Source organism: Drosophila gunungcola, unplaced genomic scaffold, assembly GCF_025200985.1.
Source record: "Drosophila gunungcola strain Sukarami unplaced genomic scaffold, Dgunungcola_SK_2 000070F, whole genome shotgun sequence".
NCBI classification, from domain to species: Eukaryota; Metazoa; Arthropoda; class Insecta; order Diptera; family Drosophilidae; genus Drosophila; species Drosophila gunungcola.
The window spans coordinates 193,534-212,749 of NW_026453233.1; the positions used below are offsets into that span (position 1 = coordinate 193,534).

At 44.0% G+C, this 19,216-nt stretch overlaps 3 protein-coding genes and 7 non-coding genes across 10 annotated transcripts; 1 reads left to right on the plus strand and 9 right to left on the minus strand.

Annotated features, from left to right (window-relative positions):
• Positions 1 to 568: 568 nt before the first annotated feature.
• LOC128264417 (40S ribosomal protein S5a) lies at positions 569 to 5,496 on the minus strand. Its single transcript, XM_052999862.1, has 5 exons — positions 5,395 to 5,496; positions 3,854 to 4,256; positions 2,018 to 2,134; positions 1,594 to 1,692; positions 569 to 757 (listed from the first exon to the last, which is right to left on the minus strand). Exons 2-5 carry the CDS (start codon positions 4,253 to 4,255, stop codon positions 689 to 691), a joined length of 687 nt encoding a protein of 228 aa, XP_052855822.1. The 5' UTR covers position 4,256; positions 5,395 to 5,496; the 3' UTR covers positions 569 to 688.
• LOC128264447 (small nucleolar RNA psi28S-1192) lies at positions 836 to 974 on the minus strand. The gene has a single exon (XR_008268742.1). It is a non-coding gene; the product is annotated as a small nucleolar RNA psi28S-1192 (small nucleolar RNA).
• LOC128264448 (small nucleolar RNA psi28S-1192) lies at positions 1,019 to 1,157 on the minus strand. The gene has a single exon (XR_008268743.1). It is a non-coding gene; the product is annotated as a small nucleolar RNA psi28S-1192 (small nucleolar RNA).
• On the minus strand, positions 1,192 to 1,328 carry LOC128264443 (small nucleolar RNA psi28S-1192). The gene has a single exon (XR_008268738.1). It is a non-coding gene; the product is annotated as a small nucleolar RNA psi28S-1192 (small nucleolar RNA).
• On the minus strand, positions 1,363 to 1,503 carry LOC128264444 (small nucleolar RNA psi28S-1192). The gene has a single exon (XR_008268739.1). It is a non-coding gene; the product is annotated as a small nucleolar RNA psi28S-1192 (small nucleolar RNA).
• On the minus strand, positions 1,835 to 1,979 carry LOC128264446 (small nucleolar RNA psi28S-2876). Its single transcript, XR_008268741.1, has one exon. It is a non-coding gene; the product is annotated as a small nucleolar RNA psi28S-2876 (small nucleolar RNA).
• LOC128264445 (small nucleolar RNA psi18S-1854) lies at positions 2,381 to 2,534 on the minus strand. Its single transcript, XR_008268740.1, has one exon. It is a non-coding gene; the product is annotated as a small nucleolar RNA psi18S-1854 (small nucleolar RNA).
• On the minus strand, positions 2,725 to 2,878 carry LOC128264442 (small nucleolar RNA psi18S-1854). The gene has a single exon (XR_008268737.1). It is a non-coding gene; the product is annotated as a small nucleolar RNA psi18S-1854 (small nucleolar RNA).
• A 1,347-nt stretch (positions 5,497 to 6,843) lies between the features above and the next one.
• Positions 6,844 to 8,826, plus strand: LOC128264425 (coiled-coil-helix-coiled-coil-helix domain-containing protein 2). The gene is made up of 2 exons (XM_052999871.1): positions 6,844 to 7,042; positions 7,985 to 8,826. Exons 1-2 carry the CDS (start codon positions 6,996 to 6,998, stop codon positions 8,445 to 8,447), a joined length of 510 nt encoding a protein of 169 aa, XP_052855831.1. The 5' UTR covers positions 6,844 to 6,995; the 3' UTR covers positions 8,448 to 8,826.
• A 1,032-nt stretch (positions 8,827 to 9,858) lies between these two features.
• On the minus strand, positions 9,859 to 19,129 carry LOC128264402 (protein xmas). The gene is given in 8 exon segments (XM_052999848.1): positions 9,859 to 11,480; positions 11,807 to 12,631; positions 12,902 to 12,939; positions 12,942 to 13,067; positions 14,771 to 17,282; positions 17,340 to 17,800; positions 17,803 to 18,887; positions 18,970 to 19,129. Coding segments are annotated over 8 exon segments (6,162 nt in total). The 5' UTR covers positions 19,014 to 19,129; the 3' UTR covers positions 9,859 to 10,409.
• Positions 19,130 to 19,216: the final 87 nt, after the last annotated feature.

A 19,216-nucleotide genomic window follows, 5' to 3' on the forward strand; every position in this document is an offset into this window, starting at 1 on the left:
ACCATTTTAATGCCATATTATGCCAAATGCTCAAGTTAAATTGTATTTGATATTGATTTTATTTGTATAGTGCTGTAGAGCTGGAAAACCATCGAAGGCACAAACGATGTATCGAATTTGTACTTTTCTAGCCACCATCGATAGCAAAACACACGAGGCTTGGCTGAACCGATAAAAAGTATCGAATTTTCGCTCCCAAAATACGACAATATCGAAAGGGGCCACTATCGATAGCTTCCCAGCTCTATAGTGTTGTCAAGAGTTCCACAACAAAGGGTTGTTAACTATTAAAAACAAGTTAATAAGGTAAAATAAAATAAAGATTTTTCCAATTATATGTGTTTTTATATGTTAAGCCAATAGCAAATTTGCTGAAATTAAAAATAATCAAACTCAACAAAATAGCTCTTTAACTGACATTCTGAAGTCACAAGACCCAATCAAATTAAAAAAAATAAAAACATCTTTCCGAAAAACACATCTATAAATGTAAAAACAAACTCAACCTTTTCCTGACAAGCCAGTTTATTAAAAATTAAAAATTAATAAAAAAAAAGATTGGTTTACATTGGATTTTTCATCTTGTTGTTTATTTTAAATTTAGTGTATCATTTCGCAGTGTACACACGTTATTTGTATAAAAAAAAACAGACACAGAAGTTTGTTTTTGCTGGTGATGGATGTCTCCTTAACGGTTGGACTTGGCGACACGCTCCAACTCATCCTTCTTCTTGATGGCGTAGGAGTTGGAAGAACCCTGGAAACGAATTAAAACAGACAATTAGTAATTGTGATAAATGTCCCTCATATTTCATATTTCTGATCTATTCTATGATATTATTCCTCTACGTTTCTCGTGTGCATTGAACTGGAATGTTATCACAAGCACAAGGATAATAAAGGATGGGATTTAATTTGGTCCAGAAGCGAGACTACATAAATAAACCATTATGTAGAATTAGATTGGACCTGTTGTTATTCGTAGACTGATAACTACTACTGTACATTTATAAATTGCCTATGTTCTTTTACGTTTCTCGTGTGCATTGAACTGGAATGATATCACAAGCACAAGGATAATAAAGGATGGGATTTAATTTGGTCCAGAAGCGAGACTACATAAATAAACCATTATGTAGAATTAGATCGGACCTATTTTTAACCGATAACTACTATAGATTTGTATATTTGTTATATTCTTTTACGTTTCTCATGTACATTGCTTGGAAATTATCACAAGCACAAGGATAATAAAGGATGGGATTTAATATAGTCCAGAAGCGAGACTACATAAATAAACCATTATGTAGAATTAGATTGGACCTATTTTTAACCGATAACTACTATAGGTTTCTAAATTGCCTATGTTCTTTTACGTTTCTCGTGTGCATAGGACAGTTGAATGGCCACTAGCACAAGGATAATAAGAGATTTGGAGATTAATCTGGTCCAAACGCGAGACTACATAGTTAAACCATTATGTAGAATTAGATTGGACTAATTTGAATGACCAACTGTTACGCTAGAAAGCCAGGCATTAGAGAAGCCCTCCCGGTTCCCAACTTTCTCCTTCCAAATTCCCAATTTCCTCACCTTGGCGGCGTTGATCAGCTCATCGGCCAAGCACTCGGCGATGGTCTTGATGTTCCTGAAGGCAGCCTCACGAGCTCCAGTGCACAGCAGCCAGATAGCCTAGAAATATTTGTTGAAAAACGTAATCAGTAAGTATATAAACAGCATGAAGTAATATTACATTTTTTAGGGTTTCAAAAGCTTTTATAAATAATAACTTCACCCCGTAAAATGGATTTTGAAACCCTCAAAATATTAAATTGGAAATGTCTCTTCGTTTCATACGCCAAATGTCGGCTAAATTACACATTATGACGCTACGGATATTAGATAGAATTTCGATCTAGCCAAGTGTTATAAGCAAGCAGTCAGCAATCGAACCACAAGCCATTGCAACCGGCCACCAACTACACATCTGCCCCCGAGATCCTCTCAAGAAACGCACCTGGTTGACGCGACGCAGAGGCGACACATCCACAGCCTGACGACGGACGGTACCGGCACGTCCGATACGGGTGGAGTCCTCACGGGGTCCCGAGTTGATGATCGCACTGACCAGGATCTGCAAGAAAACGCAACGAGAAATTTCAATTAGACAAGCTGCCATTATAGAGCACTCAATAAAACATAATACATGAGTGGAAAATGTTGTTTTAATTTCCAGGAGAGCAGGAAGTGGTTATAATCTTCAGGCACAAGGATAGTTAAAACAATTTCAATTACTATTAGTCCGTTTTTGGAGATGCTCAGTACGACAGGGATTTTTAAACCGTCTGGCATAGAGTTGGACTAAATATGGGTTATAATAAGTAGGGTTTTGTTGATTTATGCTTTATTAAGGTTGCACATTTTAGCCAATGCCCTTAAGAGGAATAGCTAATCATGGGGTTTCCTGTGGTCCAATTGAATACCACAACGCTGTAGAAATCAACGCTGCAGTTTTAGTTTTGGACGGGCAACGATATATTAATAAATATTTCTTATTTCTAATGTTGTTTTAATTTCCAGGAGAGCAGGAAGTGGTTATAATCTTCAGGCACAAGGATAGTTAAAACAATTTCAATTACTATTAGTCCGTTTTTGGAGATGCTCAGAACGACAGGGTATTTTTAAACCGTCTAGCATAGAGTTGGACTATAAATGAGTTATATTAGAAGGGTTTTGTTGATTTATGCTTTATTAAGGTTGCACATTTTAGCCAATGCCCTTAAGAGGAATAGCTAATCATGGGGTTTCCTGTGGTCCAATTGAATACCACAACGCTGTGAAGATCAACGCTGCAGTTTTAGTTTTGGACGGATACATATGTCTCAATACTCAATTTATAATGTTGTCTTAAGTTCCAGGAGAGCGGGAAGTGGTTTATTCTTCAAGCACTAGGATAATTAACACTGTTTCCTCTGAGTCTGTTATAAAATATGCTTTAGTTGGGATGAAATTTCCTTCAACTAGCATTGAGGTCGACTCATGCCTAAAATCCTATTGTTTCATGATAATCAAATGTTTTTAATTGTTGTCTTAAGTTCCAGGAGAGCGGGAAGTGGTTTATTCTTCAAGCACTAGGATAATTAACACTGTTTCCTCTGAGTCTGTTATAAAATATGCTTTAGTTGGGATGAAATTTCCTTCAACTAGCATTGAGGTCGACTCATTCCTAAAATCCTATTGTTTCATGATAATCAAATGTTTTTAATTGTTGTCTTAAGTTCCAGGAGAGCGGGAAGTGGTTTATTCTTCAAGCACAAGGATAGTTAACACCGTTTTCTATGAGTCTCTTATGAGTTTATGCTCAGTTTGGCTGAAATTTACCAACAACTGGCATTGAGGAGGACTGTCTTTAGTTTAAGTTCGAATTTCTAGTGTAGTTTTAGGTACCAGAAGAACAAGAAGTGGTTTTTTATCTTCAGGCACTAGGACAATTAAAACTCTGATTCGCTATAAGTCCATTTAAGAGTTAATGCTCTGAAAAGTATGTATTACTAACTAGGCAGCATTGAGGAGGACTAAACACTATTACTTTATATTCCTAACGTAATACAGGTGATGTAATGATGTCAAATTAAATAGGTATTGTCATTGTTATATCTTGTAGTTTTAAGTTCCAGGAGAACGAGAAGAGGCTTGGCTATCTTCAGGCACTAGGATATTAAAACCTTGCGGTTACTCTGCGTGCCCATTCTACCCATGACCGAGTGGCGATGATCTCTGGCCACAGTTTAGCATGGGACGCTTTTAAAGAGTGATACAGTGATATAGGGTCACAATCGAGGGGAGTATGTACCTGCAGCGGATTCTCGCCGGTGAGCAGATGGATGATCTCGAACGAGTGCTTAACGATGCGGCAGGCCATCAGCTTCTTGCCGTTGTTGCGACCCTTCATCATCAGGGAGCAGGTCAATCGCTCCACAATGGGGCACTGGGCCTTGCGGAATCGCTTGGCGGCATAGCGTCCGGCGGAGTGGGGAAGGTAGCGGGCGAACTTCTCCTTCACCGAGATGTAATCCTGCAGCGAGATGTCGTTGACGGTCACATCGTCGCAGGACCAGCGGCCGAACAGCTTGATCTCCGGCAGCTCGGTGGTGGCCACCACATTCGTCTCCAGGATCGTCTCGGCGACCTCGGCTTCCATAGGTGCCGCTGGCTCCTCGAAGGTCTCCACCACGTTTTCAGCAACCTCGGCCATACTGCAAAATAATCAATACGGACAAAACTTTAAGTCACTTGCCAAAAAAAAAAATCAATAGACTGCCAGGGAATATTTGAGAATTTCGCCATCATTGTTTTTATTTTTTGAAGTTATCATGTTTTTAGCCTGTTTTGTACTAGTTAGACTTGAAACATTTCTAACACCTTTCTCAAGCTATTAATTCGTTTGTAATTGTGGGTTTTGTATTTTTCCTTATTTTTAATATTAATCGTAAGTTACAAACGATATTAATGGTATTGATAATAAGGCTTGGCACATCTAAGAAGTGTGACAGAAACGTGTTTTTTAATTGTTAATGTACAGATATTAAGCTTTTTATTTAAATAGGCCCGTTGTCAGGAAAATGTAACAATAATATATAGTGTGTTTATTGATTTTTATTTATAACTTTAAAAAAATAATTTGTTTATTAAAACTCATATTCATATTTATTTTACAACCACATTTTTAAATGAAAAATAATGCAACTTTTACACAATACAATTTATTTTTAAGGTTTTGTTCAACTGAAAGATCATATTCAACAGAACGTGCGTAATTAAAAAAAAAAAATCACAGATAATGATTGTTCATAGAAACCGTAGTTTTAACAATACATGTTTTGCAAAATAAAAAGGTTGCAATAAAAAATGCAGAGTTAAATTAATAATCAAGGGAATATTTCTGCGTTGTTAACACGTTTTTTTTTTACGGTAAAAGAGCGCTATTTGCACACGCACTTCCACCACACACATACACACGCGCGTTGTTGTTGTTGACTTGCGATTTAATAAGGATTTATATCTCTTCGGTGATATCCTGAAGAGGTATAGTAAACCTGGGTTTACGATTTGATCCAATATATATACATATAAGTGTAAGCGGCAAATAAAAAAAACATAAAAAAAAAGGTGAAACCAACACGTGTGACGCACTCACACAGCCGCACTCACGCAAACACACACAAACAAAAAGCCGCCCGTTTTTAACCTCATTTGAAAGGGAATTGCATTTTTCTGCACTTTGTCGCAATAAATTCACAAAACCCTCAGTATGCACACTTGGCCTGGGCATTTAGCCATCTTTTGGCCAAACTCTGGCGGTAATCCACTTTTAAAACGTTGAATTTCCCTTACTTTGTCACAGAAGAAATCGAGATACGATGTCAGCGCAAAGGCAAACGCCTGAAAAAGAACATGTTACGGCAGTGTGCGGCAACGCCAGAAAGTCACATTTCCGCCGACACGCGCACGGTTGCATTTCGGCTGCCAGGGATGCAGAATGAGCCACCTATCGATATGGGTGAACTGCCGATAGTTGTGGTTTATTTCTTGAGTAACTCACTCTATCAGATACACATAGTTCTACTGGCTTACTTAATTTTCTATTATGTAATAATTTATTTAAATGTTACGTATAAAACTAACATATCACCACTTTTATTATTCGCGATGGCTGGGCTTTCTATCGATATGAGACTCTTGGCTGCTTTGCCACTCACAATGCTGAGCGATATTTGCCATGAGCCATTCACATTGAAATAATAATTGATATTCACCGTTTAGTTATGGTCATCATTGGTATTAATTTATTTTTTTATTATATATCTTGGAATAATTTTTGTTTGTTAATTTCGCCCGGAAATAGAGACATTAATGGCCATTAATCTGCCACAATCAGCCATTCATTTTGGAAATAATATTTGCAATGCACTGCTTAGTTATGGTCATCCCAATAACAAGAAATTAAATTAATTTGACAATTGCAATTTATTTTCCTTGGTAACAGTTTTTTATTTTTAAATTATTTATATTCGTTAATTTCGATTCATTTTCAAGAGAAATATAAGTTGTAAATCATAAACAAACAATATTTAACCACGTCTTTCTTATTATTTTTGTGTATCTTAATTAGTTAGAATCATATTATAAACATATTATTTAAAAAAATGTAATATATTGTTATTAAAACAATTACTAGTTGTTAAATACGAGTTATTCAACAATAAATAGTTGAATAGATTTTAATTAAAAATTATGGAAAAAATATGTATTTATTTATTAAAAAGATATAACAGATAAAAAGAATGGGTGTTTTCAAGATTGGCCTATAGAGGGTTTTATTTTTAATACAATTTTTTTTTTCCCATTGGTCGTATTCAGCAGAACAACATGATCACTTATCACTGATGGATTTCTTACAATAGTATAGCTGAACGCGTATGATCACTGATCATGTTACAAAAATTGTTCCATCATGATCAGCAAAAAAGGAGCGTAAAAATAGTATGCTACCTTTTCTTGCGCCTGGGAGCTAAATAGAAAAATCAGAATGTAAGCTTTTCAAAAATAAAGAACAAACAAAACAAGCAACAATTAATATATTAATGCGTAATGTATCATAGGCGTTCAGCAGCACAAACTTGATCACTGATTACTGATCCATCAGTGACCAGTTATCATTCTGTTTTGCGGAATACGCCCATTCACAAACAATGTCAGATGACCCAACCAGGGCTGACATTACCAACAGCCGATAGTTTTTGGTTTATTTTGGTATATTTTTCGGTATTTTCACCGGTCACACTCACGAGCAGGCCGAAGTTTCTCGTCCAATTGGGATTTCAGATATAAGATTCGAGCGCTCGTCATTTTCGAGTCGAAAGCCAAAACAGCAACAACTGTGAAATTTTTACGTTAAATCTAGTCGATAAAAGACACAAATTAAAACAAACAAAATGGTTCGCCGTGGACGTTCAGCCAGCCCCCCTCCCTCCACTCGTCGGTAAGGAAATCGAGGAAAATAGGGAAAAGTATAAGGAATATCGGGAAATGCGCCGGCAGGAAAATCATTTCGTAATCACGGCCAAATCAATCGGATGATCTGGCTTTATCTTATGGATAGCCGCCGCTTTTTCCGGGCCTTGAAATGGGTTAAGGTTACGTAACCTTAAAAAAAATAAGAGCACAGATCCAATAACATGGGATGTTTCAGTTGTGTTGTCCGTTCAGCGGGTTTCCCGCTCAGTCTGGCTTTTTTCGAGTGCCGGAAGTATTGAAATACACCGGTCTTATTATGAAAATATTAACTTCCGTTTTCTCAAATTTTGGTTAAACTGGATAGGTTTTAAAGGGTTTTAAATTGTATTTATGTAATTTTCGCACAATAAGCTATTTCTTTCAATTTGCTTAAAAAATAGGCTTAATAACGTTTAAAACTAGCTTTAAATACGCATATAGCAATTTGTTTTTCTTGTTACAATCTAATTTTTAACTATTTTTTTTCTGTATAATTTAACATGCTTTGTTTAGGAAAATAAATGAAAAAAAACCCTAGTAAAATATCAATTTTTTTAAAATATTTTTATAAGAAGAAAATAGCCGTTGTAGTTTATTTTCACCCAGGGATCTTTTATTTTCTTATAATTTAATATACTTGATATAGGCAATGAAAAAATAACACCAGACCAACCAATATTTTCCCAATATTTTGAAAAACTAGACACAAACCTTTGTAGTTTGTTTTCAACCAAGACATATAATTTCTTAATTATTTAATATACTTGATATGGGAAACGAAAAAGGACACCAATATTTTGAATAAAGAGGAACAAGCTTTTTTATTTTATTTTCACTTAAACCGCACTCTATTTCATCACCAAATAATCAACAATGGCAAAGGGCAAAGTCCAGAATAACAACAGATTGTTTTCTTGTTTTCCTACAGCTCCGCACCTGTGCAGGCACGAGCCCCCGCTCCCGCCCCAGCCGCCGCCGCCCCTGTGCCGGCCCGTGCTGCTGCCCCGCCCCCACCACCGGCGCCCATGAGCGCTCCGCCTAGCGCCGTGGGCATGCCGGCGCCCCAGCAGCCGTCGATGTTCCAGCAGATGGCCGCCACCGCTGGCGGCGTGGCCGTGGGATCGGCCATCGGACACACTGTGGGTCATGGCCTGACCTCGCTGTTCAGCGGATCCGGCGACAAGGAGGCAGCTGCTCCCGCGGCCGCCGCTCCTGCCCCCCAGCAGCAACAGCAGCCCTACTTCGCCCAGCAACCGAACGAGCCGCAGGGAGCCTGCGCCTGGGAGCTCAAACAGTTCATCCAGTGCGCCCAGGGACAGGCGGATCTGACCCTCTGCGAGGGATTCAACGAGGCGCTGCGGCAGTGCAAGCAGAGCCACCATCTCCAGTAGAGGAGGAGGAGTAGGAGGAGGAGCAACTGGCCACCACCCCGGATGACCAATCCCCTCGTTTAGTTATTAATCGTTTAATTGCAAGCATCCTAGAGAGAGCATTGTTTAATTGTAGTGCAAATTGAAATGTGTTAAATAGAAAAACCCATTGGCAGCCCAATTGATCCCTCTTCCCAAAAAACCCAAATCCAAAAAAAACATAAGAAAACTAAAACCACGGGCTGTCAATGTGGGCCAAAACAAAACAAAGTTTACCAGTGTTTTTATTGTTACAATTTATGGAACACAAATTTAAGGTATAATGGAATTTTAATTTGTTTAAACAAAATCTAAATGTATACCTATGTGGGCTAAAATAAATATAATTTATTAAAGCAAAGTACCTTAAAATCTACATTTATATTCCATTGTAAATTTTATATTTTCAAATCAAAGCAAAAGGTTTAAATTTTCTATTTTTTTTCTAAAGAGATTTTAATTAAAAAAGGAATTCTAAAACCTATTGCAATTTTTTACCTTTTTCACCCTTCTGGAAAATGTAAATTTTGCATTCTATTGTGAAATGTGGCTTGTTTTTGCGGTTGCCAAAAATAATTTTGGTGACAGAGTGACAGTGCAGTTCTTAAAATACCCAAATCGATTCACTTCCCCTCTATATACTATATATTTGCTGCCCTTATTTCTGCGATTTCTTTGTCACGTGTCTTCTTTCCTTTTGTTTTGATTGCAATTTGCTTCTGTTTTGTTGAAATTCATTGGTAAACAGAGACAATTATGATAAACATGTTTACCGATTTGTATATATAGATATTTACGTTTAATCGTTAGATTAGTCATACTTTGGTGTATCTCTTTCATATGTCAGATGTTTGGTGGACTTTGGGTTTGATGAAATATTATTTATTTTTACATCATTAATTTTGTTTTTAAAAATTACAAACTTGTACAGTACGAAGGGAGCTACTTACGAATTAAAGACCTATTAGTATCAAAATTAATATTCAGTGGATTTTCTTAGGTACTTCAAAATGTATATATCTATCTATCACAATCGTGTTTTATTTTTCTTGCTTAAGAATTAAAACCTGTTTTTTCTAACATATTAAGAATTTTTTTTACAAAAAACAGTTACCAAAAAGGGTTGGGTTTTCTTGGGCATTAAATACTTATAAACAAAATACAGCAAGTAAATATTTTCATATTTTATTTTCTTTCTTAAAATCCAAGATCAACAAAATTTGTACAGGATTTATTTTTGAAAAACAAAAATTATGAATACCTTAAAACCCACAACCTTTAATCACTTACCAACTGCTCCAAAAATTAAGCAACATTGTTTTTTTAGATACACCAGTTCTCATAAATTTAATAACCAAATCCCAAACAAGTGTTAAAAAAAAACTTCGCTGAATTCGAGACATCCATATAGTTTCCGTAATTATTCAAGAATTTTTACATAGTGTCACGACCGTCCATAATTTGTAAGCCTATTGTCCACATGAGTTATGCGTTTGACATTTTTTGTTTTGGTGCTGGACAACACGTGTGCGACAACTACGAATTTGACGTCTTGTAACACTAATTTCTTAACTTAAGCGGTACCGAAACGGTTGTCTCTCGTTATCCCAAAAAATAAAAACTAGGAAAAAGAGCTAGAGTAAGTGTGCCAAATGGATGAAAGCGATAGTTTAGCAAGGCATGTTTTGGAATTTTTTCAATTCTGACAGTATAGTGTTGTGAAGTGGGTGAGTATGGTTTTCCGATTGCGAAGAATTCTCCGGGTGAGGAGCATCGATCCACCAGGTGTGCGAGTGTATATATATTGTGTGTTAATTGTTGTGTTCACTGCTCAATTTGGAATTCCGCTTCGAATGTGGATTTGCCTGTCCGTGTTTGGTTGGTAAAAACGGATGAAATATGATAGTATTATAGATCGGATGGGTGGGTATATGGATATATGGCTTAACTCCAGAGCTTTTCTTGTGATCTCTGCTTGCTGTGGACCTTTGGCACCTGAACCTTTGGACTGATTGCCGGTTGTCGTGGTGGCTTGACCCTCTTGGAGGACGAGGTGACTCTCTGTTCCTCTCTAAGCGCCGTGGAGGAGCTCCTTTTGGCCAGGAAGTACGCCTCGGTCATGTCCTTGGTGGTGCTCTTCTTGCCGGGATATTTGCTGTTGCTGTTTCTGTTTCTATAGGAAGTGGATGCCTCGTACTTGTAGTTCCTGGCCACATGGGCCTGCTTCCAGCTGGTGGCCACCTTCTTCTCCTTGATCCTTGGCTCCTCGAGATCCTTGAACGGATGAGCCAATTTGCTGCTGACCTGCGGCAGTTTCTTGATCGGCTGATCATTGAGGTACTCATTGACCAGGGATTTGGGCTTCAGTTTGGCACTGGCTTGGCAGAGGACCTCCAGGGAGGAGGCATTCCGCACCAGACGCCGCACTGAGGCCTCCCTCTGGGGTCGCACGCCCACGGAGGAGGACCGCTTGGCCACCAACCGCCGGCCATGGCCTCGGATTAGGGTGAGCAGGGATGGCTTGACCACCGTGTGCACTGCACAAGGCCGTTTGGCGCCATCCTTGCGATGCAGTGTCTCCCTGGCCTCCAGATCCGCTGACTGGATGATGGAGTTCGGTGACCTCACTGGCTGCAGATGGAGGAACTGCTCCCGGCGCACCGACACATGGCACTTGCCCTGCTCCAGGAGCTGCCGCGTGGGCGCATGCCGCTGGTAGCCAATTCGGAAGGAGGACGGCTTCTGAGCCACCGGCAGCAGGTCGGCCAGGTGCTGCCTGATCAGTTCCCGCTCTGGCGAGGATTTGCTCATTGCTTTTCCTCCTCTTCCTCCTCCTGCCCCTCTTTCTTTTGGAGGAAGATCTTTGGCTCGGTAGACCAGCTCCTTGGTGATCAGCCGGTGCTGCTTGCTCCGCGACTCCTGGGCCATCATCGGTCCGGGTCCGGGTCCGGGTTTGCCCACGCTCTCCTCCCTGGCCCTGCTCCACGGTGTCTGCTTCTTGGCCTCCCACACCATCTGCAAAAGTAGGGGATAGACATTGACAGCTAAGTCAAAACTGCTAGCAAACGAAAGGATTGCTTACACTGATAAAAAATGGAATGGTAAGAAATGCAATGCATATTAAATTGCATGATTTAAAATTAAAATAGTTTGATTAATGTGCAAATATTATATATATCATGCAATTTAGTATGCATTGTATTTAATATTTTGATTTTATATTAAATTTAAATACTAAATATAAAATCTTGAATTCGAACATAAAATATTTATTTTTATAATTCAATTTTTTATCAGTGTAATACTTTTATTTTAGTCGGAGGATAACGGGTAACTCTCACCTGGCTGCTCTGCTGAATGTCCCGCATGCTCCTGGCGCTGGTCCTGCAGCTGGCGTGACGCAGGTGCTCCTGCTCGGCGGGCTGCCCCTGGAAGATGGGCACTGGCTGGTGGTGGGCCGATCTCCGCCAGCCCTCCAGTTCGGATGTGATCGGTCTGTGGGTTCTTTCACTGCGCCGGTACCTTCGCTGGCTGCCGCTCACCCAGACTTGGCTGGTCATCCGGGCGGTGGGCTCTCGGTGCTCCTGGTGCTCCTTGCCCGGTGTGGTTAGCCACTTGGTGGCCAGTTGCGGGGTCATCAGTACGCTGGGAACGTAGGGCTGGCGATCCCCCTGCTCCTGCCCCCTGGAGTGGCCCTCCTCCGGCCGCTCCACTAGAGGATTACCGGCTGGCGGATGGCGCAGACGACTGCCATCCCGGCGCCGCTGGAGCTGCGCCTCCTCCTCGTCGCTCTCCTCCCTGGTGACCCTCAGCCGGGGCACTGCCCGTCGCTCAACCCCCTCCTCCTCCTCCTCGTCGGCGGGACGCAGGCTCGGCACATAGAACCGCTGGCTGAGCACACCCGTCCACAGATTGGACGAGGGCAGCAGGAGCGGCCGCACCGAGGACTGCCGCCAGATGGGCCACTTCCGCCCCTGCACAGTCTTGGGGGCGTGGCGCGTCTTCACCGGCAGGATGCAGCTGGACGGATGCAGGCCCCTCCGCGACTGCCAGCGGCCCAGGAAGTTGATACTCGATCCACGGCGCTCCATTGCGCCGGACAGTTTGCGGGTGAGGCGGGTGTTGAAGCTCACATACGGTCGCCTCAGCAGTCGGGCATTCGTACACTGAGAAAAAATATTGAATATTGAATTGAATTAAAAAAAATATATATATACATATATATATAATTATTTCATAGGGACTAGTGCATTCAATTTAAAGGCCTATCTTGGAGCGCTAGGATAAGAATAATAACACAAAATATTTTAATTAAATAAACAAAAAAGCTTGTTAACTGGCATGATTTAATATTAAAATATATAAAATCGAAAAATATTCAAAATGAGTACGAAATACTTAATTATACTACTATTTTTTACCAGTGTATTAGTAGCCGGGCGACTCAACAGCGACGCCAGGTGCGGCGTCCACGGAACTCCACCTGACCACCACCACCACCACCAGCCATCAGTTGCGCCACCACCTTGCAAGCCGAGCTGCGCGTCCCTAGGGATTGCGACTCGCGGCGGGAGCCCTTCATCGCCGAAATTAGGCGGGACACTGTAAAAAATTACGAATTATTATTTATTTAAAAACAAAGAAAAAGTACAATTCGATTTTGGTGCTTTTATGTATAACAACAACAAATTAATGCTTAATTTTTGTGACATCCCTATGGCAGCTATATAATAACTTTGTTCAATTTCATTAATAATTAAATGCAAAAGAAAAAAAAAATTTAGTAAAATGACATTCCAAATAGCTCTAAAACTAAAGGACAAATTATAAGGGTCCAAACCCTTGTTTTATGCCAAAATAGCTGACATTTATTATCTCTCAACTCTGATTTATTTTAGATAAAACCAATCAAATATACTGAATATTTAATTGAATCAACAAAATAAAAAACGTTAATTGATCATTTTGGACACCATTTTATTCAAATTAAAATAGTAATTATAACATTCAAATTATATATAAAAAAATACAGATTACTGTATTTTATTACAAAAAAGCTGACATGAAAGTTTGATAACATTTAAAACTAAAAGATTTAAGATTATATTTTATTATTACCTTTAAATTTTGTTTTAAGAAAATACAAATTTATTTATTCAAACAAAAATGGATTTATGTTAGCTTTGCTTACCAAAATCACATATTTTTTAATAGTCTATACACTTCCATTTATTAGCAAACTATACATATTCTGAAATGTTATTGTATTGTATTTTATTGTATTCTTACAATTGAAACTACAAAACAACAATACAAAATAAAAATTTAATTTTCTTAAACATCCTCATATTATATATTTTCCAACAACATTGGACACAGAACACAATGGGCAATGCATTTGGGCCAATAAACTGATCAGATTGCAGATTGCGATCCAAATGCACTCAACTCACTTTTCAGAGGCCGCAGCTGGTTTTCCGTCTGAGCCACTATACTTTTCATGTTCCAGGCAAATCCTTTTGTGTTCGTTTTGAATGGTGAAAAACCTTAAAACAAAATAAAAGAAAAATACGGAAACACAAATGTTTTGGATAAATGGATGCTTTCGCCTCGGAGCTGTTTAGTTGACTGGGGATGTCAAGATTCGGAGACTTTGACACCTGTTATTTGAGGGGCAAGGCCCACTCTATAACTCTACGACACCGACATAACATGGTCAATCTTGGTATACATTTTATTACAAAAATACTTTAGAACTTAGCAGCTACCACAATTATTGCTTAAATATTCCGACAGTCTCGCTCTTTTTATCGGTGTCCCTTACTGATATCTAAGTGTCAAGATTTGAAGCCTAAGATTACTGTTTTCTGATGTTGACAGATTAGAAAAATAAAATACTAACCTTTACAGCTTGCTTGTTCTTCTTTTACAATTGCCAATTTTAATATAATTATTATTAATTTAAAGTTTAAGATTACTTTTTTCTGATATTGACAAATGAGAATAAAAAAAAAAATAATAAATAAAAATAATATACTAACCTAAGTGATTTACTACTAAGCTTGGTCTTCTCTTGCAATTGCCAATTATTAATAAAATTATTATTATTTTAAAGCCTTCGATTTTGACAAATAAGAAAAAAAAAAATAAAATAATAGCCTTAGTGCTTTACAACTTAGCTTGGTCTTCTTTCACAATTGGATTTTCTTATTTTTAAATTGGCAGTCATTAAGTCATTAAGATTTACAACAAACATAGACTTAGTTGGTAACTAAAACCGCACTATTTTAGGTTGTGGCGCTTGCGCTTGGGTTTGTTTTCCGTGTCAGGGATTCGGCCCGATGATTTGGTTCTGTTCTTGGGGCTTTTGTGCGATCCATTGAGGTCCCGCAGCGTGGGACGCTCCTCCAGACGCTGGCGACTCCTGCTCAGGACAGCCGCCGCCTTGCTCATGATCTCATCGAAGTCTAGCTGCTCCTCCGGCTCCTTTTCCTGCTCCTTCTCCTGGAAATCATCCTCCTCCTGCTCCTCCTCCTTTTCCTGTCCACACATTTGCGGCTCCTGAAACTCGTAGTACCAGGCACTGAGGAAACGACTCCGCATCGTCTTCGTGCGGTAGACAATGCATCTGGGCAAGTCCTGCTCCTGGCGCAGTACGCCACGCACTCGTTCGCCAGCCAGATACTCCACAAAGCTGAGGAAGCAGTCCGCCTCGTTGGACTGCAGTATCTGGATGGCCTGCAGGGCAATCTGCTCCAGGCACTCCTCCTCCGGCTGGCTCGTTTGCACATAGTCCAGCACCCACTGGCACTGGTCCTCGGCCACGAGGCTTGCGGATGGGGATCTGCGCCGCAGTGGCGCCATTCTGGGCAGTTTGCTGCGCTCCAGCAGCTGCACAATGCGCTGTCGCTGCCGTGGCAGCTGCCAGCCGGGTTCGAAGTGCTCCAGGCGATTGGTGCTGCTCAGTGCCGCCTCTGTGGACAGTGGCTGCACAAAGGGGCGCAGCTCCTCGGGAAACCTTGGGCATGAGCTGACATCCTCGCCGGCCACCAGCTGCAGGCGATGCACTGCCTCGTTGTAGAGGTCCGCACAGAACTGCGGACAGCGCTGGCTGCCCCTGCGGATGGTCGTATCCTGGTCGGCGGCGTGTTTGAGACGTCGAAAGAGCTCTGGCCCCAGATTGCCCAGCAAAAACTCACGGATCTCCATCTGGTTTAGCTCCTGGTGGTGGCTCCGGCTGGCTAAGAACTTCACAGCCTCCTCCAGTTGGGACATCAGCCGCTGGCGGCCATTCGCCGAGTGTCGGAAGCGAAAGATCTTGAAGGAGCGCAGAGCCAAATCGTCGAGCTGAAGTTGGGGCTCCTCGTAAGCGGCATGGGCAGGATGCTGGACGATTAGGGCCACATCTGGGCAGCTGCTTGCCTGCACCAGCTGCCTCAAACGCTGCGGCATGTGCCGCAAGTTGGAAAGACCCGCCAGGCAAATGATGCCATTGGCTTGGGCCAGTTGAGCGTTGGGCGGCCAGTGGTCGCCTTCCTTTAACTTTAGCACACTCAATCCTATGCCTTGGGAGAAGGCCCTAATGTAGCCTCCATCTGCTGGCGCCAATTGAGCGTCCGGCGACTGCGGCTGCTGCAGCAGACCCCTGTCCAAATCGTAGTCCAGCTGGAAACCCTCCTCGCCGACGGGCAGACTCAACAGCAGCTTGTAGTAGCGCCGCGCCCCCGGCTGCCACTGCGGCAGACACTGAGCGAGTAGGCGCCACAGGTCCAGCTTCAGCCAGCACTGCTCCTCCAGACCGGCAAGCAGTTGGCCATAGTTGCACGGTTCGCCCAGACGATAGCGCCGTATCAGACGCAGGGAGTCCTCCACGCTGCGCTCGTTCACCAGGCGATCGGGGGCATCGGCTCCGAAGCTGAGCGGCAGCTGGTTGAACAGCGTGTCCTTCTGCTTCTGGACACGGCGATAGTTGCGCCAGCGCCGCATGTAGACTCGCATGACGCCCAGTTCGTAGAGGGAGCGCTGCATCTGCTGCTCGACCAGGCGGCGCGTTAGCGAGTCCACCAGGGAGTCGTAGGAGTGGCAGGCCTGCTGGTGCAGCTGCCATTCCCTTTGGCAAATCTCAGCCAGGGTGCCGCTGAAAATATCTTGATAGCACTCCAGAGTCTTGGCCTTTTTAAGCGACTCCCTCTGCTGCTGCTGCTCCATCAGACGCAGCTGCTCCAGCTTCTGCTGCCGCTCCTGCTCCTGCTCCCGCTGACGACGCTGCTGCTCCAGCTGTTCCTGCTGGCGACGCTGCTGCTCCTGGCGTTCCCTCAGCTTCTGCTGACGCACGCGCTCGGCCTCGGCCACCTTGGCCTCGTGGATGGCCATCAGTTCGGCCTCCCGCTGCTTGGCCAGGGCAATGGCCTGCTGCAGGGCCTGGTGCTTGGCCTCCTCCTGCGCCCGCCGCTGCTGCTCGGCCAGGGCCTGCTCCTGGAGCTCCTGGGCGCGGGATTTGGGCAGCACAAAGCTGAAGGCACTGCTGGGAATGGATGGAAGTGCTCCAGTGGTGGCAGGAGCGGCCATTCCGCCGCCCGGCTGCATGGGCACCTTAAAAAAGTTATCAGGAGCTGACGGTGGCTGTGGCTGCATCTCCTCCTGCTGCTGCTGCTGCATGCCCGGCAGCTGATCCTTGGCCGACCAGGAGATGCTCTTGAGCAGGCCATGCTCGTTGAAGCTGTTGTGCGGGCGGTGATTCAAGTAGATGTCTCTCGGGGGCAGGGGTTCCCCGCAGACGACCTCGCCCACGCTCTGCCGGCGCTTCATCTCCACCAGCTGCAAATATATGTTAATCAAGAGGTAGAGCATTTGTGGAAAAGCAGCGAAACCCACCTCAATCTGCCGTGGCAGCTTGTACTCCGTCTCCACGGCGTGCATCCTGCTGAGCACAACGCGGCCCGCCTCGTTGACCTCCAGGCCATAGTGCTGGACGAAGTCGGCCGCCTCCTGTTCGCTGACGAAGCTCAGCATATCGGTGATGTAGCTGAGTGGCAGCGAGGACACCTCGTCCTTCCGCGGCGCCCTGTAGGCCTGGATCAAACGATGCAGGGCCAGGACACGCAGGCGCGTGAAGTACGTGACCAGGATGCAGGCACTCAGGTAGCTGGTCTCCTCGTCCACCAGCATCTGAAAGAAGCGCACAAAGTTCGTGTCCTGCAGGGCCAGGTGGAACTGAATGGCCTGGCGCAGCTCGGGGCAACTCTGCAGCTCCGCGGGCAGCTGGCCAATGTCCCACAGGAAGTTGGCATCGGCCAGGTTGAGCAGCACGATGTAGCCGCGGAACTCCGCCTCCCGGGGCACTGGACGCCCTTCAGCCGCAGATCGTGGTACATGTACTTGAGCGTCTGCAGGCATTTGGTGAGATTCTCGGCATTGATCTTGCTGTCGAAGACGGAGGGATCGGCGGCCACCAGGCGGGCGGCACAGTGGATGTGGAAGCGGGCGCACTGCTCCACCAACTTGACGGCGCCCAGCGAGCACAGCTCCTGCTGGGTGATCTCCTTGCGGATGGAGCGCGTGCGGTCCCACACGAAGTGGAACCAGTCGCCCAGATGAGCGCTATGCGGCTCCTGGCGCTCGCTTAGGTCCATGATCTCGTGCATCAGGTAGCTCATGGTCATGTGCAGGGCGGCCTCGTGGCGCAGCTCGTGCGGCAGAGGCGTCTCCTGGTCGGCACTGCTGCGCGAGTACTGCTTGAGGGCCCGCTCGTTGCAGATGAACTCGTCGGAGCCCGGCTGCAGCTCGTAGATGGCCACCTGGCGCTGGAACTCGCGCAGCACGCGCTCCTTTTCGGGACACATGTCCGGGCAGTGGCCCTGGGTGGCTCCTTCCGGCTGTCGCTGGGTTTGGCTCAGCCGCAGCAGCTTGTCCCGCGCATCCAGCACCCGGTACTTCTCCTCGCTGGTGTGGGCCGGTCGCCGCATCACCGCCTCCAGTTCCCTCATCTGGGCAGGCGTTCGTTCCCTGGGAGGATTCTTTGATGGAGCAGCCGCCGGCGCCGCAGCAGCAGCAAGTGGCATTGCGGGCAGTTGCATGGGATTGGGAGGCTTCGGCGCTGGGGTTCTGCCACCACCGCCGGGAGCATACTCACTACGCCAGCCCGACTGCAGGGCACTCAGCTCGGCCTGCACATCGGGATCCACCCACTCCTCCGTTTTGTGGGCCGGCGCCGTCTCGTTCTCCGCATAGGACATCTCGAACTGGTGGCCCTGGAAGGAGCCGCCCTCGAGGAGCGCCCGCTCCGCCTCCTCCTCGCTGGCATAGCTCACGGTGCAGGTCATCCGCCGCGGGCGCAGGACGAAGTTCATCAGAGTGCCGTAGCGGCCGAAATGCGAGCGCGCCACATATTTGTCAAGAAACAGCTCCGGAATGTTTGTGCATCTGTTCCCAGAATAATAACATGAACATACGCATGATTAACTACCGCTTTACAGGCGGTTATGTACATATATCCCATACTCACAGTAATGTCTTGTAGTTGTAGGCGCCGGGGCGGGAGTCTGCCATCGATTTATGTCTAAAACTCTACGAAATAAACAAATTCGAATAAAATATGGCTTTGATCTAGAGATGGGTCGGCCAATCATGATAGCATTGATATTATAGCGTATTTCCACAGAGATCCACCCACCTTCCACCATCCGATCCGCTGAAGGGATGTCCATAAGGTTTTGCCGTTCCAAAAACTTCCCAGTCAGTCCGCCGTTAGC

Coding starts and splice junctions, on each gene's coding strand:
- LOC128264425 (XM_052999871.1), top strand. CDS start 6,996: ATGGTTCGCCGTGGACGTTCAGCCAGCCCCCCTCCCTCCACTCGTCG. Junction 7,043..7,984: donor CCCCCTCCCTCCACTCGTCG/GTAAGGAAATCG, acceptor GTTTTCCTACAG/CTCCGCACCTGTGCAGGCAC.
- LOC128264417 (XM_052999862.1), bottom strand. CDS start 4,255: ATGGCCGAGGTTGCTGAAAACGTGGTGGAGACCTTCGAGGAGCCAGCG. Junction 2,135..3,853: donor CCGGCGAGAATCCGCTGCAG/GTACATACTCCC, acceptor GTTTTCTTGCAG/ATCCTGGTCAGTGCGATCAT. Junction 758..1,593: donor AGCTGATCAACGCCGCCAAG/GTGAGGAAATTG, acceptor ATTCGTTTCCAG/GGTTCTTCCAACTCCTACGC.